The 18,769-nt window shown below is 33.4% G+C and overlaps 1 protein-coding gene across 1 annotated transcript; it reads left to right on the top strand.

The window, feature by feature from the left end:
• The first annotated feature begins 1,188 nt into the window (after positions 1-1,188).
• On the top strand, positions 1,189-17,004 carry LOC131849453 (triokinase/FMN cyclase-like). Its single transcript, XM_059199532.1, has 15 exons — positions 1,189-1,430; positions 5,239-5,394; positions 7,006-7,069; positions 7,378-7,488; positions 8,076-8,164; positions 8,640-8,729; positions 9,205-9,322; positions 9,892-10,019; positions 11,202-11,319; positions 12,088-12,320; positions 13,017-13,179; positions 14,201-14,348; positions 14,689-14,788; positions 15,354-15,481; positions 16,879-17,004. Exons 2-15 carry the CDS (start codon positions 5,254-5,256, stop codon positions 16,991-16,993), a joined length of 1,746 nt encoding a protein of 581 aa, XP_059055515.1. The 5' UTR covers positions 1,189-1,430; positions 5,239-5,253; the 3' UTR covers positions 16,994-17,004.
• Positions 17,005-18,769: the final 1,765 nt, after the last annotated feature.

Genomic DNA, 18,769 nt, shown 5'->3' with positions numbered 1-18,769 from the left:
TAAAATTGTATCGATGACAATGCCATCGTACCTATTATTAAAATCACTAGTATCCTGATGTCTTAGACGTAATGCCGGATGGTCAGGGAGAGAAACACCTCAATGCCTACAATATTCACAATTACCTATCTCTTATTTGTTTTTATAATAATATAAAGACTTTCGCTCCTAAACTCCCGCTGCTTACGTTCAATCATCCGTCATCCACTTGTCAATGTCACATAGATTACTTCGGCTCTGGCCTCTGACGTTCCGTTTCAGGTTACATGACTATTGACTTTACCATTTTTAATTAATGGTGTTTCACACGATTGTTAACACTATACTAAATAACAAAAATAAAAAAATCAACTTAAACCAATGTAATACAAGCCAGAAAAAAATTATTACAATACATAACAATGATGATGCTTACAGTATATACATTATTATATCATATAAACTGAAAGAATATATTAATTTTCTTTTTTTTTTCTTTTCTTTCAAATTGGAGATAAATCGTTACATAAAAAAGAACAACAACAAAAACGAATACTATCTTTAGATCACTGTAAATTGATGCGTATGGAAATATGGTTACCAGCGCTGATTTTCAGTTCAGTATTTTTTTTTAATTTTTTCAATTTTTATGTCTCTTTTCAAGAAACAATAACACAATTCGTAATATGACGCGATAGGTATACAATTTTCTAATTTTACCTTGTTGAAGAAAACCGTGTGACCAGTTTTAAGACTATTTATGATTGCGATTTTATGAAATTTTATATGCTTATTCAGTAGGTCTGAGAAACTCATCTATTCTTCATGTATTATTGTCCAATCTTTTTTTATATTTCACAATGTTTTTATCAACGATTGCGGGGTCAGCTAGTAATAATCTATATTTCACAATGTTGCGTATTTAAAATCAGTATAACCTGACCAATTAAGAATGCTTGTAAGTCAGTTATCTATACATAGGTAATAGTGCATCGTGCATGTCCTTCTAAATATAGCAATGCTATCATATTGGCTGCATAACAAGTTACTTGTTGCTACGTTTAGTTACATTCAGTGGCGGCAATCAATCAAGATTATATCTTAATTGTATTGTGTTAAAAGTCATTTTGTAAGGTACGCATATAAACGATAAGTTGGTACTAAAGAAATGTTTACTTTTATACATATATAGGTACGTAATATAGATCTGGCTTAATTGAAAATTCCATACTCGTGAACTGTGCCTAGTGTTAATATAGTGTTATGTTTGTTCGTATAGAGAATAAAATGTTTTAAGAACTAAAAAACATAGTGACTATTCCGAGATACTTCCAAAATTCTATACTGGTTGACTGTATCTAGTGTTAATATGTTTTGTCATCGTTTTACATAGAATATACTGTTCTAGGAACAAAAAACAGAAGACTATCCCGACTTACTCCCAAAACGTGGTAAATGTTTTTAATTGCTACATTCTTAGAGAATTAAGTACTTATTACTTTTTTTGTATTTGCGTATTTTGGGCTTGTTTATGGAGTTTCTAGTTGAGCCTTCATTTTAAACATAATTTATCTTTTGTTTGTGGTCAATCCTTTTTTTATTTATTATGGCAACCGATGCTTGAAGGTTCGATTCCTTGCATGGTATATTTGTATTCATGAGTATGATTGTTTATATCTGGGTGCTTTCTATGTATATTATGTATGTATTTACAAAAAGAAATATATCAATTATCTAGTACCCATGACATCTGCTCTGCTTACCTCGGGACTAGATGGCGCTGTGTGAATTGTTCAGGAATATTATTATTATAATTCCCTTAATAAAAAAAAAGTTTATAAGTTACTCTTTTTCGAAATCGGTATAAAACAATGTAGCGAGCACAGCTACTTTGTAATTGCGGAAAAAAACATTGTAATAAGACAATGTATAACACCATGTTTAATGGGTGTAAATGATAATATAAGATGATAAACGTACAAACACGCAATCAGGGTTCACAAACTTTGGCTCGTGATAACATTATCTATTATGTAAGACGTTTATTATCATATGTTTAACTATTAATCTGTAAATTAATAATTAGACTAGTTACGAATCGCGGAAATTCTCGTGGGAGAGAAATGTTAACGAAGTTACTAACTCTCTACAATACATACAGCGCCATTTAGTCCCAAGCTGAGCAGAGATCTATTCAGGGTACGAGACAACTGATAATAATAATAATAATAAACCCTGTTATATCCATACCCATCCAGAAGTTTGTACAAATAAAAAAATAAATAAAAAAGAAGAGAACTGATATACTTACTTAAATACTTATTTTTTTGTACAATACATAAGACACATAGAAAACACCCAGAACGAACAAACATATGAATACAAATGTTTGAATGGAGCGAGGCATCGAACCCGCGGCTATCGAAATTAAAGCGGTGTGCTAAATCACTAGACCGAAGTCGTCAAACGATGGTAAGCAGTAACTGTTATCTACATACATACAACTACGATACACTAACGGTACCCTCAGACTAAATTCGTATCCGTCAGGCGGGGGTTGTCCTTCAGCCGCTCCACAACTCCTTCCGCGGTTTTGGAGTGCCATCTGCACTCGCCCCCTATCATCCGGTGCAGCTGTAAAGGCCAGCTGCGGCCAACAGTATTAGAGTAGCCCGAAAAAATGAAACTTTACAGTAATATAACTTATACATCAGAATAACGTATAGGCTATAATTTAAAGCGATATGTAAATTGGATCCAGATGATAGGGGATCATCCGGTGCAGCTGTAAAGGCCAGCTGCGGCCAACAGTATTAGCCCGAAAAAATGAAACTTTACAACGAAATTACGTTACGACGAAATTACGTTGTCTATATAGACGCATTTTAACCAAATAGCAAATACACATTTTCGTTTTATTTTTCGCTATTCACGGAAAAAAACGCAGTAAATGCAGTATTATATTTTATTGTCGGAAAAAATACCAGTTTTATAAACTTACAGACTGCCGTGATCATAATATTTGTATTAGATTTAGATAACAATGTGTTGGGTAATTGCTCCCCATGTTTTTATGTTCGTCTGTCAGTAGTATCCATGTGAGTTAATAGATAAGTTTCTGATCCAAGTGTAATAATAACCATAACTTTATAATTTACATTAATTAGGAGGTAAGTGGTTGTTAAATTTGATAATTTATAAATCAGTTTAAATTCAAATCGACTTTGACAGGAGACAACTGGATTCTAGTGTTTTGTGGGATTGCATGTGAATAGGTATGTTCGAATTCAGTTTCATAGGATGTGAAATTCTTGATATAAATTTTATTTTAAATAACATCTATTCGAAACAGCAACATATATAAGTTTCTTGCTCATTCTTGTTGTGATAAGTTTGCGTTCCGAATGAGTAGTAGAATAAAAAAAAATATCACTATAATAAAAATAGAACTAATCTTTATTCAAATAAACTCAATGCACTTTTGAATAGTGATATTTTTTTTAAAAATATCAATATTCAAAAGTTGAATGAATTTTTAATCCTACGGCAATATAAATAGCAAATTTAAATAAAATATATATTACTAGCTGTGCCCGTAGATTCACTCGCGTGAAAATATGTAGCCTATATGTTATTCTGATGTCTAAGCTATATTACTGTAAATTACATAATCCGATCAGTAGTTTTTGCATGAAAAAGTAACAAACATTCATCCATCCATAATATCAGTACGTTTGTGAAAATATAAATTGCAAATACGATTATGTGATCTAATTAATGGGATGAATGAATGAAAAACACTTTATTGTTCCTCTCACAGAAAGAATTTTTTTTTTATTTAATGAATAATTACATAAATTAATATGATCAAAATAATTAAATATAGAGATTTAGGATTTCTTCCAGGCAACCTTAGGATGGAGAGGAGTTAAAGGTATAACAATTAGTTGTTGGATTATTCTATCATATACACATACATATTTTTTGGATTAAATTGGATTATTCTATTTTATTTTATTAAAAGTTAGATATAAAATGTGTCCAGCGGGTGTACCTAGGATACTATAGGATAAGATACAATGTACTTTTATTTCTAGTCTTGGTTCATTAGTAATTTTAGTTGATTTTATTGTGGACCAAGACCTTTTTTCAACCATTGCTAAATATTTGTGGATACTTAATAATAAGAGATAACAAATTTACAGGAGATGCCGCGGCAAATACCTAGTTTTAATAAATATTTATAATCAACACAAATATATAGGTATTTGTGAACAGTGATTAAAAATTAGTTACAAAGAGTTATCGGCGCGCATTTAATGGTCTCTGTATTATTTAAATAAAAATTATATTATATTGTTTGATCTTTTAACATATAATTCAAGTGATTAGTATTATAGTGACCCTGTTTAAAAACAGTGACGATAAGGGATTCATAAAGGTGATTTACTTATTTTTTCTAATGTAAGTAATGTCATCTTTTCGATAGGATCGAAGAGCGTCACTCTTGTCGGTAGAGCTCTTGCCACTTTCCACAATCTTCCATCTACTCTTTAATCTCTGTTTAATTTGCTTCATGCAGCTGTGCCTTGTTCTTCCTCTCTCCCTCTTTTCTTCGATCCTACCCTCAATAATAATATATGTGGAAAGAAAGAAATATAATATGCATAGAATTTAAACCAATTTTCACCGATTATCATTTCTAGAGGTGTAAACTAAAATTTAAAAAGTTAGCTAACTTAAATTATATACATAGATACATTAAATAGTAGAAAAGTATAATTATTACGAACTAAGTAATGGCCGCTATTTAATAATTTTATTCTTTTGTTGCACTAATGCACTAATAATAGTAATAAAAATAATAATATTTGGACCGGTTTACGCAGTTCAAAATACAAGTATAAACTAGAAGAAAGAAAACATTATGTACCTAAAACCAAAATATAAATTTATATATTCAAATTTAAAATCAAAATAGCTTTATTCATGTAGGTATATTACATACTTATGATGTGTCAAATCTACCGTCAGTTCGGAATGAATTCGAGCTGAGAAGAACTGACAAGAAACTCGGCTCTTATTCTTTTCAAAAGAGCCTACATGATTACAAAATATTATAAAATACAGATTAATTTCTAAATTCAATTAGGGTGCATGTAGTGACCACCTGCATATGCATTTTGGTCAAGAAATCATTTTATCAGTAGACAGCTACTTAGTTTATGATTTATAATATATTCATCAAATCTTTTTCAGCTGAAACACAACAAAATGTCTTCAAACAAGCCTGTAACTAAGAAATTAATAAACACTGTGGAGAGTTGCGTCGATGACAATCTGCGAGGTATAGTTACAGCATTCCCACAGTTGAGACTGCATCCTAAACATCGTGTGATCACCGTCCGAACCAAGGTAAGCAACTAGAAAAAACTAAGTCAATCAAAATCAAACTTTATTCATGTAGGTCTATAACAGAATTATGATATATCAACATTATTAGGAACTACCCTACTAGGACTCAATAAAAACTGTGGCAATTTAACCCTTCTTCTTAATAAATATTTGTCAGCGCTGTGATATGATTTAGTAATACAACAGATAACATATTATTACATAGTAATTTTATATATAAAATTCTCGTGTCACAGTTTTCGTTCCCATACTCCTCCGAAACGGCTTGATCGATTCTCATGAAATTTTGTGAACGTATTGAGTAGGTCTGAGAATCGGCCAACATCTATTTTTCATCCCCCTAAAAATTAGGGGTAGTCCACCCCTAATTTTTATTTTATTTTAAGGCAAAACAACGTTTGCCGGTACAGCTAGTACTACAGTATAAATGCTGAGTGGGAGTCACATTCAGTGTCTCTCATGTCTCTCGTTACCTTTTATTATTAATTTTATTGTTTATACATATTTTATACATATTATATATATTGTATATATATCTCCCTTTTTACGGGGGTAATACGTTCAAACACACTGACCTTGGTCAAGCGTGGATGAGTTTAAAAGTTGAGAAGTATGAGAATGCATGTGATTACGAAATAAATTTCCTTGCAATACGGCATGTGTTAACAATTTTTTATTAAAGGATTGTTACTAGAAGAGTAGTAGCTACAAGTGTAGAACAACAATAGATATAAATACCATAATCGACGGTGGATGATACAGACAGAAAACTATGTTATCGGACCTGATAACTTTAATTATGTAAGCATGGAAAAAAACCTGTCCAGTACACAGAGAGGATGATATGTCTTTGTTTTAAAAACAAAAACCATAGACAGATAACCTTTTAGATGGAGTCGAGGAGGTTGGGGCTACAGCCTATGATCTGTCGACTCGTTTTCTGCAAGCATTATGGTATCCACACGGATAATTTGAACATTGAAACTAGCGATTTTAATTCTAAGCAATTATTGCAAATATTGATAAATATGTTATGTGAATATTTTGATTACTTTAAAAAGGAAAAATATTGTCAAAATAACACATTTAGACAAACTAGAGGTCGCACAGTGGTCGAAATTCAACGATAATAAAAAATACATTATATCTATATACAATTATATAATCTTTGAACCAGCAATAATAATAAACAAAATAGAATATCTATGCGTGTGTGTGTGAAATACGGGGTGTGTATTTTGTTTATTAATGTAATGTATTTTTTATGCAAAAATAAAAAAAAAAAATGTCCTTCCTCTGTATATAAACTATAAGTGTGCAAAATAGCGTACTCCTCCGTGCGTGCAATTTTTTAAAAAGTTATACAAAAATAATGGTAGATATCGATCAATTTCACGGAGCACCAAAGCACACTGAAACTGGCAGCGTTGCGTCGCGATTTTGAATAAAAACAATCGCAGTACTTTGGCGCCAAGGTTTAGATATTATATTCTATGGTAAAATGTTAAATAGGATTAGGAAGGAATATTTATAATATAGGAAATTTTGATATAGAATTAGAGTATTTCGTTGTGAAACTGTATATTTGATATAATATTTCTATTTCTACAGACTGATACTGGAAGAGTGGCTGTGATTAGTGGAGGGGGTTCAGGGCACGAACCATTTGCTGCAGGTAATAAAAATAACTAATAACTGCCTTACGACACGATCATTCACGATTCCCCTCCCTCACGCCCCCTCCGATCGAGCCCCATCCAATTCAAACGGGGATCGAAATTACGACGGCTTGAACCGAGTTTCAAACCCCTAGGGGTACCCTCAGACTAAGGTCGTATCAGTCAGGCGGGAGTTGGCCTTCAGCCGCTCCCTAAGTCCTTCCTTTGGAATAGAATGCCATCTGTACTCGCTCCCTATCGTCCGGTGAAGCTGTAATATTAAACATAAACTAGATATATATATAATGGTTTTTCTTTTGTTCAGGGTTTGTCGGCGCTGGTATGTTGGACGGAGCTGTGGCTGGTGGTATATTCGCGTCGCCACCGACTGGAAATGTTTTGTACGCTATATCACATCTCCACAAATACAACTCAGGTAGCCAATTAATGTTTTCATTTCTATTTAGCACAGATCGTTTAAAGTCGAAATTAAATGGTAATAATATTTTAGTAGAAATGAACTAACTTAAAAATCATTATGTGCTGACAATATAATCTGATTATACGAGAAATTAATGCGTAAATTTGTAGATTGCCACATGCCTCTTCCTTGTTAATGTGTATTTACTTAAAACAACATTTATTTAAAAGAGCAATACCCAACTCAAGTTTCTTGCTCAATCTTTTGTGATTGCTCATTTTTCTTGATTGTTTCACAACTTTAATGGCCGGTCGTTAATTAAAACTTTACCATATTAAAGTGCTTTTAAAGAAGGCTATTTAAATAAAAATATAAGAATTTACTGTGATACTAGCTGTCTGTCCCGACTTCTAACGAATTTACATGTATTATACACGTAAACATTTCTCTTGATTCACTCTATCTATTACTGAAAACTGCATTAAAATCCATTGTGTAGATTTATAAGATCTAAACGTATTGACAGAGGGAGTGATTTTTACTATGTAAACATTTTTGAATTATTATTATTTGAAATTTTTATTTTCTCTATTAATTTTCAGGTGGTGTAATTGTAATATTAGGAAATTATACAGGAGACAGATTGAATTTCGGGAAAGCAGTCGAGAAAGCAAGAATTAACGGCATCAAGGTATCGTCATAGATTTCTTGATGATAAATTTAATATAAAGATATTATACTATATAAAACATATTACGCTGACCCCAAATAAATGGGATAAGGAAGAAGCATAATAATGATGATACTATATAAAGATAGTACTTTAATCCACATAAATATATGATTCCTGTTATGAATGAAGAATCGTGGAAAACATTGGAGTAAGAAAATTGAGCATGACGTCAGGTCAGTTAGCCCTATCTGAGAAATTCACCAGGAATTTATTATGGATTCCAGGGGGAACCGCGTGTAGGTCAACCTGACTTGGTACATTGGGGTCAACAGTTCATATTATTAACACTCCCCTTCTCACAATCTAGGGTTGCCTGCTACCTCCTGAAAGAGTGCAAGTGAACCTCTTTGCCTTTGTCAATTTAAAGGGCAGCAACTTCTGACTGGCTGTTCAGCTTCTTGAGCAGGAATTATCGTTAATGAATTGTTTGCAGGTCGAACCAGTAATAATTGGAGAAGATGTCGCTTCTAGTAATAATAAGACTGGAGGGAGAGGAATTTGTGCCGAAGTCTACATATATAAGGTACAGACGCATTTACAAAATATATGTATGTATATACGCATTTACAAAAAACAATGTATCTTTGTATTTCCTTTAGTTGTTTACTGCCCATAACACAAGCTCTGCTTAGCTTAGGATTACATGGCACTGTGTGAAGCGTTTTGGGTTATTTTTATAGAATAACTAGACCCGGCCACGCGTTGCTATGGCTAACAGTTTCTTTATATATAAAAATAATTTGCAATAAAATAATATTGTATTTATTGAGATGTAAGCTATCCTATCTTTCAAGTTGGATCAAATTGCAGACAATGTGCAAATCAAATTTACTATCGGTTCAGTAGTTTAGGAGACACGAAATTTTTATATATAAAGATAATATAATAGTGTTGGGATTTCTATAATTATTATTATTTATATATTATTAAGTTTATTTGTATAAAAATTATTTCTATTCTTCTATTGTCTTTTGATCTTGAATTATTGTTATCAACAGCTTTGTGGTGCGATGTCAGTGAAAGGTTACGATCTGACAACAATCTACAAGATGACGACGGACGTGAGCAAGTGTTTGGCGACGCTAGGCGTTTGTTTGAGTGCTTGCTCCTTGCCTGGTAAGTAATGGGTTGGAGGGAAAATTCTATCGTCTTTTAAAATGTACTTTTGCGATCCATGTTGGACAATAATTCACATTTAATAAGTCGAGAAATTACGGAAAAGTTTGCATTCATCATATTTCATTTTTACTTCAGATTTTTTTTACTGCAAACTAATGACATCATATGGAACAATATATCCATCAACGAAAAGTACTGCTTTGGTTGTGGTGAGGTAAGGTCCATTGACTGGACCTGTCCTGTCCCACCCACTAGCGTTTCTTGCCGGTTTTTCTCAACTGAAGTATCTGGTCGAATTAGTCGTTAGAGGCAGTATATAAAATTGTAACGTACATAACATTATAAGAATACTCTTCGTCACACCAGTATATAAAATATACGTTTGTCCCACAACATTTCTTAAGACTTTCAGGTATTTCGAGTATCCTATTCCTTATATCTCTTGAACTATTAATTCAACTTTAGGATCTTATATTTCTCTCCTAGCTTTATTGATTTTAATTAGGGAAGCAATAATTAACCAACAGACAGTACTATTTCTCTTAAATGTATCCTGCTCTCTATAGGCCAGCCTCCGTTATTCGAAATCGCGCAAGATGAAATGGAACTAGGGGCTGGAGTGCATGGAGAAGCCGGCATCGCCAAGATGAAGATGGGAACCTCTAAAGAAGTCGTGGGACTGTTACTAGATAAGGTTGATTGGCGTTTCATCCAAGAATTAGATGGATAAGATATTCAATACAAGATATTAATTCTAGAAAAAGAGTGGGGTATATACGGTGCTCTTTGTTATTTTTTGGGCATAATTCAGTGGCGCCCTTTATCAACTTTTTTACAATAGCGGCGGCAACCGGCATTTTGCATATCATGATTTATTATAAATATTGTTTTATTAATGGGATATTAATAAAACAATATTTATAATAAATCATGACATGTAATAGAGATATTAATATGTTCTACAATGTTTGTGACTATGTCAATCTCCACGAGATGCGTGGATGTAATCGTTGTAACCAATTAAAAACACCAAATTGTAAATAATAGTCCAAGAAATTATGATTTAAAATATGATATGGCCAGTTTTGGCGCAATATATAAAAATAAGTCCGCAAATACGTGAATTTTGAAAGAAATTTTGATTTTAGTTACCAAAAAATAGCTAAATAACACCAGATAATGAAAAAATTAAGAGCACCTTTTTTATGCAGAATTGTTTTTCTCTATAACTTTTATTTGAAACATTTTATCGTATTTCCTATCGTTATAGAGTTAGGTATTTTAAAAAAAGGTGTTTTACAAATATTTTTTTAATTTTTTCATCCCTTTACCGTCATCTTTATTTTATTGTTATTGCGCTAAAACTGGTCATATCATGGTTTAATTTAAAATTTACTGGACTAATCACAGACAGCAGATAATAGAAAAAAATTAAAAAGATCTGTTTTGTGCAGATTGTTTTCCTCTACAACTTTTATTTGAAAGATTTTATCATATTTCTTATCGTTATCGAGTTATATTGAAAAATGAGGTTTTCAGCTCTTTTTATTTTTTTCATACCTTTCCCGTCAACTTAAATCAACATTTCTTTCGGAATATTATTATTCATATTTGCGGACTTATTTTTATATATTGCGCCAAAATTGGTCACATCATGGTGTAAATCAAAATTTTCTTGGATTATATATTCTAATTATATATCAACGGTGTAACAAATATTGAAGAACAGATAACAAAAGACACTCGTAATCATGAAAACATAGCGTTCTATATTTGAACATTAGAAAATTAATTATTGAAGAGATTATAATACTTATTTCTGTTGAAATATCCAACACTATTTGTCATTATTTAATGTCTTGTTTTTTCGGTGCAGATAATTGCGCATTTGAGATTGGTGGCTGGTGATAGAGTAACCGCGATGGTGAACAATTTGGGAGGAACCTCTATTTTGGAAATGAATATTATTAGCGCTGATATCAAAGAATATTTAGGTAAGTTATTTCATATTCGGTTGTCATCAAAGTTAATGAGAGGTCTTAGAAAATTATATTAAAACTAACCCTTAAAATCCATCATTACCTTACCGTTAATTCTATATACTTATTTAATGACAAAATACCCTTTACTTTTAATTTTATTACTATTACTAGCTGTACCTGTGGTTCATCATCGTGAAATTTATAGCCTATATGTTATTCTGATGTATAAGCTATATTACTGTAAAGTTTCATCAAAATCCATTCAGTAGATCTTGCGTGAAGAGTAACAAACATCCATCCATACTCACAAACTTTCGCATTTATAATATTAATAATAATAATATTATCGTTGATTTTATTTTATTTTTGGTAGCAATAAGCTTGGTGTCGCTGCATGCATTTGCATTACCCTCGGGCTGCTACTGAAAATCAGTGTTTTGCTCATGTAGCAAATTGTTCATTGAGTAGCTCAACCCATTGTGTCCTAACTATCTATTCGCCCCGGCTTCGCATGAGTATACATGTATTATATATATAAACCTTCCTCTTGAATCACTCTATCTATTTAAAAAAACCGCTCCAAAATCCGTTGCGTAGTTTTAAAGATTTAAGCATATGATATGTATATTTTTTTAATGTTTATTTTTATGTTCTTATTTTACGTGTAAGTTAAAGTGTATTGTGTTTTGTTTTTTATAATTTTCTTATACGTTTATACTTATAGAATTTTGTTTGTAAATATTTTGAAACCAATATAGATTTTATCTATCTACTTCGCAGACAGGAAACAAATAAAATTAGAACGTTTATACTCTGGCCACATGAAGTCGTCCCTTGAAATGCATGGGTTCAACATTTCGGTGTTGCATCTGACCAAGGAAAATGGAGACTTCTGGTTGGGACTTCTTGATGCTCCCACTACCGCTCCAGGTTGGCCTGCTGGCGAATTCTCTGTAGGACATCATGATAATATTGGAGACGATGAGAATGTGCTGCAAAGTTTTACACGCAAGGTAATGTCAAACCATATACTCACATTTTGAAGAGCTACACGCAAGTTTTTGCTCGATCTTCTTGTGATGAGTCTGCTTTGTGAATGTGCGGTAGAATAAAAAAAAGTGTTATATGACTAGTCAAAAGTGATTATATTAAGTTTTTTTGAATTTAGATTATTTCTATTTGTATGTCTACTCAATCATATATATTTTATTTACAAGCTGGAAGATGTACCTATTATTGTTAGGCTTTGCTATTTTTTGGTGTAAATTGTAAAGAAGCTGAGGGTACACCTAAAGGTGTAAGTTTGTGGCAACCGTCGCCTATATACATGGATAGCATCACAGCTATCAGATCATAATGTGACGCTCGTTGCCATTCCGAAGGACTAAGAACTTTTATGCTTCTGTACCCTGTTATTTTACTACCATCTCTCAACCGAAATACATCTTACAAAGCTTGGTCACTGAGTTGGATGACGCAGTTTTAGTACAAAATCTATCAGTGATATAAATTAAACTAAAATTGTTTTTATGATAACAGGTTCTAAAAGCAATCTTTATAATATTATAAACGCGAAAGTTTGTAAGTATGGATGTTTGTTACTCTTTCACGCAAAAACTACTAAACGAATTTTGATGAAACTTTGCATTAAGATAGCTTATGCATCGCATCAGATAACACTGTTTCTATCCAGGTAACTATTCTTACAGGCTACAGTTGGACCGTCGTTGTCAAAACAGCAGCAGGATATCTTCCGAGGATGCTTGAAGTCAGCTGCCGAGGAGCTGGTGCAGAGCGAAGTGTTGCTAAACAGACTAGATTCTGGATGTGGGGATGGAGATTGTGGTATTACCATAAAGAAGTTTGGACAGGGTAAGTTACCTTTGTCACAGCCTTAGAGAAGAGTAAGTTCTGAAGTTCTAAAAGCAAAGCGAAGTTTTGCTTAACAGACTTGATTCTGGCTGTAGTGATAGAGTTTGTGGTATTACCATAAAGAAGTTTGGGCAGGGTATACCTTAGAGAAGAGTAAGTCCTAAAGTTCATGGGAAGTGTTCTGTTCAATTTGTGGCAACTGAATTGTCTATGCTCTTGCTCATTGTATTCATCTTAAACTACAGTTTCAATACTTTATTTTATGTATACCTAATTAGTGAAGTCTGCAGATGTTCTACTCCGAAATGCAGCACCACATATCGGGTCCTATAATGTTTTTAGACCTTCCAGGGAGGCAATTAAATATACAATTTAATGCAAATTGGTTTATTAGGAGGAGTTAGTAGATAACGTACCAAAAATATAGATATTTTGTGCTATTTCATTTGAGAAAAGTAACAGCAGTTTCTTCTTCTGCTCGTATCAAACTACATTCTGACTGTAGATTGGACTTATAAAAAGAGTCTGTAAAAGATTTACGTATAAAATTTATATTATTTTGTTTAATTCCGCGACCATTAGCGTGTTTGAAATCACAAATATTCAATGCGGAAATCTGACCACCTGAACTTCCCTGTTAGTGATCAAATTCCGACGTTATTGGATCTACACCCATATTGTGATACGTGTTTGGCCTCTAAACGAGACATCATCAGACATTGAATAGAGTTCGGATATAATATGTAAGCCTGGCGTTGACTCAAATCAAAATATCTTTAAACTTGGGTCCAATACAGACTCTTATGATATGTCAAATCTACCATTAGTTCAGAGTGCTTTGGAGCTAAGAAGAATAGATAAACTCTCAAACTCAGCTTTAATTCTTTTCAAATAAGTTTGTACCAGATTAGAAAAATACAGATTCAATAAAATATATGTAATAATAAAGATATTATCACTTGATTTGTAGTCACTATCCTATGTTTTGTTTTTAAACTCCAACGATAATTTATAATTACAGCTGTCCTAGAATATTTAAGTCGGGGCGCCGTGGAGTACCCATCAAACGTGCTGTGGCAACTGTCAGAGATAGCAGAGACTGACATGGGTGGTACATCAGGTGGAATCTACAGCTTGGGTTTATCAGCAGCCTCGCAGTCATTTGCTAGGTGATTATCTTGTTCTTACCACGAGACCGAACAAAGTTAGCAGACGATGGAAGCACACAGTAGAGACGGGTTCCGATACCCAGTTGTTCCAATTTACATATGCGACGCTCCGTCCATCAGATTCCGAAAGAATTCATTTTGGATTTAATGTGCAATTTTTAAGTCCATGTTTCAGAAAAATGTAAAAATATGGAGACTGTAAACTTATACTCTTTCACAATAATTATAGATCCATTTAATAACGGCTGCGCGTTTCGTTTGTGATGCAGACGAAGTTTCGCGCGTCAGCTAGTATTATACATATATTCAGCATATAATAATAAGGGTTCTGTTATTGTAGCGAGCGAGCGGTAACTCCAGCAGCGTGGTTAGCCGCGTGGGAGAGTAGTATGGCAGCGATAACCAAGTATGGAGGGGCTGAGCCTGGAGACAGGACCATGGTAAAATTTTGATATTATTTAAACAATAGATATGGATGTGGATTGTTATAAGGGCAGAGGAAAACCGAAAAAAGATGGATGAACTGTGTGAAAGATGATAAGGTAAGAAAGAGAATGCATATGGTAAATAACGAGATGCGAACATGAATGGAGAGAAAAACATATTACGCCGACCCTAAATAAATGGAATAAGGAAGAAGCAAATGAGATGATGTATAGAGGTGACTATTCCATAAATTTTACATCAACAGTATTACGAATTCCATATATATATGCGATAGTCACACGATCTGTCATGGCCTTCCAGACAGAGACGAGATATTTACGCGAAATTATATTATTAATAATAAATGATAAAAAAAGAGATATGATTGTAGATGTTTAAATACAGCAGAGCACAGTGACAGAACAAACATATTAAAATAAACACATAAAAAAACAAAACAATAAAAAGAATATGTTAAATATGGATAAAGTATATACAAAACTACCAGTAATTCTCATTGTAACTCTAACAATATTACTATAGATATGTTTATTATACCATTACACTTACTTATTGCAGTTGGACAGTCTACATGCAGCATACGAGGCTTTCAGACAAAACCAAGGCGTTGACTTGAAACAAGCACTATTGAAAACAAGCGAAGCTGCAGAGAAAGGCGCGAAAGAAACGGCTAGCAGGATAGCCAGGTAATGGCACCAACATATCTGATTTATTTCTGACTGAAAAGAACACATCTAAATATATATAACTCAAAGGTAGCTGACGTAGTGATCTATCAACACACAGCCCAAACCGCTGGACGGATCGGGCTGAAATTTGGCATGCAGGTAGATGTTATGACGTAGGCATCCGCTTTTTTGATTAATTCTACCCCCAAGGGGATAAAATAGGGGATGAAAGTTTGTCAATTTTAAACCGATCGGGCTGAGACTTTGCATGCATAAAGCTACTATGACGTAGACATCCCCTAAGAAAATATTCTCATAAATTTCACCCCTAAGGGGATAAATTAACGCGAGCGAAGCCGCTGGCAAAAGCTAGTTGTTTTCATATGCGTGGAATTATTGAATGCATCTTTTTTATCCTGTGCAAAATCTTCAAAAGACCATTCAGTCTAGAGGGTTGACGAGGTGGTGCTTGGTGGGATTCTTACCCACTAAAAACCACGGTGTATTGACTGAAGGCATCGCCAGAGGTTCAAGGCTCAGATGACTTTTCGACGATAATTTGGTGGCTTAAAATGGGGCAGGTGTAATGTATGTAACACTAGCGGTTCACAAACTGTCGTCTCGCGCCAAGCGTACAGTGGCCCAGTCAGCTTAGGGGTTTCACCTCGGTATGAAAGATAGGCTGTAAATTGTTATAAACTAGTCCATAAAAACTTTAAATTAAACCATGATAAAAATCTGCGTAAAACATTAAATTTTTCTGGCATTTAATTTTAAACAACAGCAGATAATGAAAAAATGTTTCATACAGATTTTTTTCCTCTATAACTTTTATTTGAAACATTTTTTCATATTTCTTACCGTTATCGAGTTATTTTTTAAAAAGGCGTTCTTCAACCCTTTTTTAATTTTTTCATCCCTTTCTGTATATTATCATTCACGTATTTGCGTACTTATTTTTATGTATTGCGCCATGGTTTAATTTAAAATTTTACTGGACCTTTGTTTTGTCGTTCTAAAATCTATCTATATATATCTATATCTAAATCTAAAATGTCTCAAAAGTCACAATAGCCATCACGTCCGCGTCTTAAGATATTGAAGGTCAGAGATTATAAAAATCAGTTTTTCGCGAATATCTCGCTTTCTATTACTTAAATGAGATTTGCATCTATTATGAAAGTTGTAGAGTATAGAATTATCTACAATTTTTGTTTGAACTTTTTCAAGAGGGGAGATATAGGTATGTACCTCGCGTAGGTGTCGCGGAGTAAAGGCGTGGAGTTGTGGGTAACGAGCCGATATTATGTCGATAACAACTTATTTACCAGGAGATAAGAAGACTTAAATAACAAATAAGTGAATGGGATGTCTTCCAAGGAGAAACCATGCAAATTAAGTTTTTTTTTGTGCAGGGCGGGCCGCGCTTCGTACGTGGCAAAGGAGTACTTACAGGATGAGGACGCGGGCGCCCGCGCTGTTGCCATTTGGCTGAAGGCTGTTATCAAATATATGCTCAGTAAAATATAGTTCTATTGTTTTATTGGCGTTTGGTTTGGGTTGCCATTGAGGTGAGAAGTTTAGCTGCGTTCACCTAGCGCCATCTATTACCAAGCTAAGCAGAGCTTGTAATCATCATCATCATCATCATCGCAGCCCGGAAGACGTCCACTGCTGGACATAGGCCTCCCCCAAAGATCTCCACGACGATCGGTCCTGTAATATCTTGACCAGATCGTCGGTCCAGACTCGAGGACTTTACTGCCCTAACGGCCATCTGTCCTACGAGCTATGTGCCCTGCCCATTGCCACTTGTAATATGGGTAGACAATTGATATAAACACATAGATAATTTAAATTTGCAAATACATATTTAATAAACTTAGATAATACCCAGAACGATACATACATACTTATGAATACACATGTTTGTACCGAGCGAGCAATCGAACCCGCGACAATCGGAATTAAACCGTTAGAGCACTGAGACCGTCATACAAACATAACTACGTCTTATTAATGTTATAAATGCGAAAGTTTGTGAGTATGGATGGATGTTTGATTAACAAACATAAACAATAACATTTCAACATTTCACGCAAAAACTACTGATATATCAGAAAAATCCCTTCCGTGGATCGAAATTACGACGGTCTGAGCAGAGGTTCGAATTCATGCTCTCAGACTCGGATACGACTTATCCGTCAACCCCTAATGGTGCCCTCAGACTAAAGTCGTATCCGTCAGGAGGGAGTTGGCCTTCAGCCGCTCCATAAGTCCTTCCGCGGGTTTGTAGTGCCCTCTGCACTCGCCCCCTATCGTCCGGTGAAGCTGTAAATGCCAGCTACGGCCAACAGCATTAGAGTAGTCCGATAAAAAAATATTCCATGCGAGTGAAACTACGGGCACAGCTATTTCCAAATAAAACAAATACATTAACAATTATTTTTTATTAATCACAATGCAAACATCTGTTCTAAAATATATAAATATATTAAACATTATCAATAATTACTCTAATTAACGTAACTATAGACAAATGGCGAAGGAATCTTTTGTACTTTGTATAAAAGTGCCAAAAGCAAATCGTCGGCTAAATAGAAAAATGGCAGTACATTTATTACAAGACAAGCATTTAAAGTTTTTTTTTATTTATTTAAATTATTTTTTCCTTGGAAGTTTTAAATTTACACAGTAGTATTATATATCATTTTAAAAGTATTTAGATAATGATTAAGACGGCGTGGTTAATTTATATTTTGCATTATAAAAGGAGGAAATTCTAGCTTCTAATTTTGAAAAATTTCATTTTTCTATTTAATCGACGAAATGTAAAAAAATATAATGTTTGAATAACTATTTTTTTAAATGGCAGGACGGATTTGAATAAAATTCTGTGTACATATAGATCATATTGTGTAATTATAATGTTAGATGAGTATTGTATTCGTACACTAGTTTCGTTCATATTTAGTTGTGTTGCTACCCTGTATATTTTTTATTTTTTGTATATCTTCAAAATTTGTGGAAAAGAACGCGGTTGAAAATCAGCGCCGCACAAGAGTATCCTGTCGGCAGACGTTGCACTGGTTCCTCTTGCCTCCTTTAGAAATATATTTAAATTAAGTATAATTTAAATATATTTCTTTCGTGTAATTTATTTGGCAGTTATAAATTATTCTTCAAAATCAAGTTCGAAATATCTTTATTCATTTATGTCTATTACAGACTCCTATGATATATCAATTCTACCATCAGTTCAGTTTCGAGATGAGATGAACTGACAAGAAACTCAGCCCGTATTCT

This window comes from Achroia grisella, unplaced genomic scaffold (assembly GCF_030625045.1).
Source record: "Achroia grisella isolate CSIRO2021 unplaced genomic scaffold, CSIRO_AGI_Agris_v1 utg642, whole genome shotgun sequence".
Lineage (NCBI taxonomy): Eukaryota > Metazoa > Arthropoda > Insecta > Lepidoptera > Pyralidae > Achroia > Achroia grisella.
Note: the sequence above shows the minus strand (reverse complement) of the source record. Positions and strands in the feature narration are given on the sequence as shown.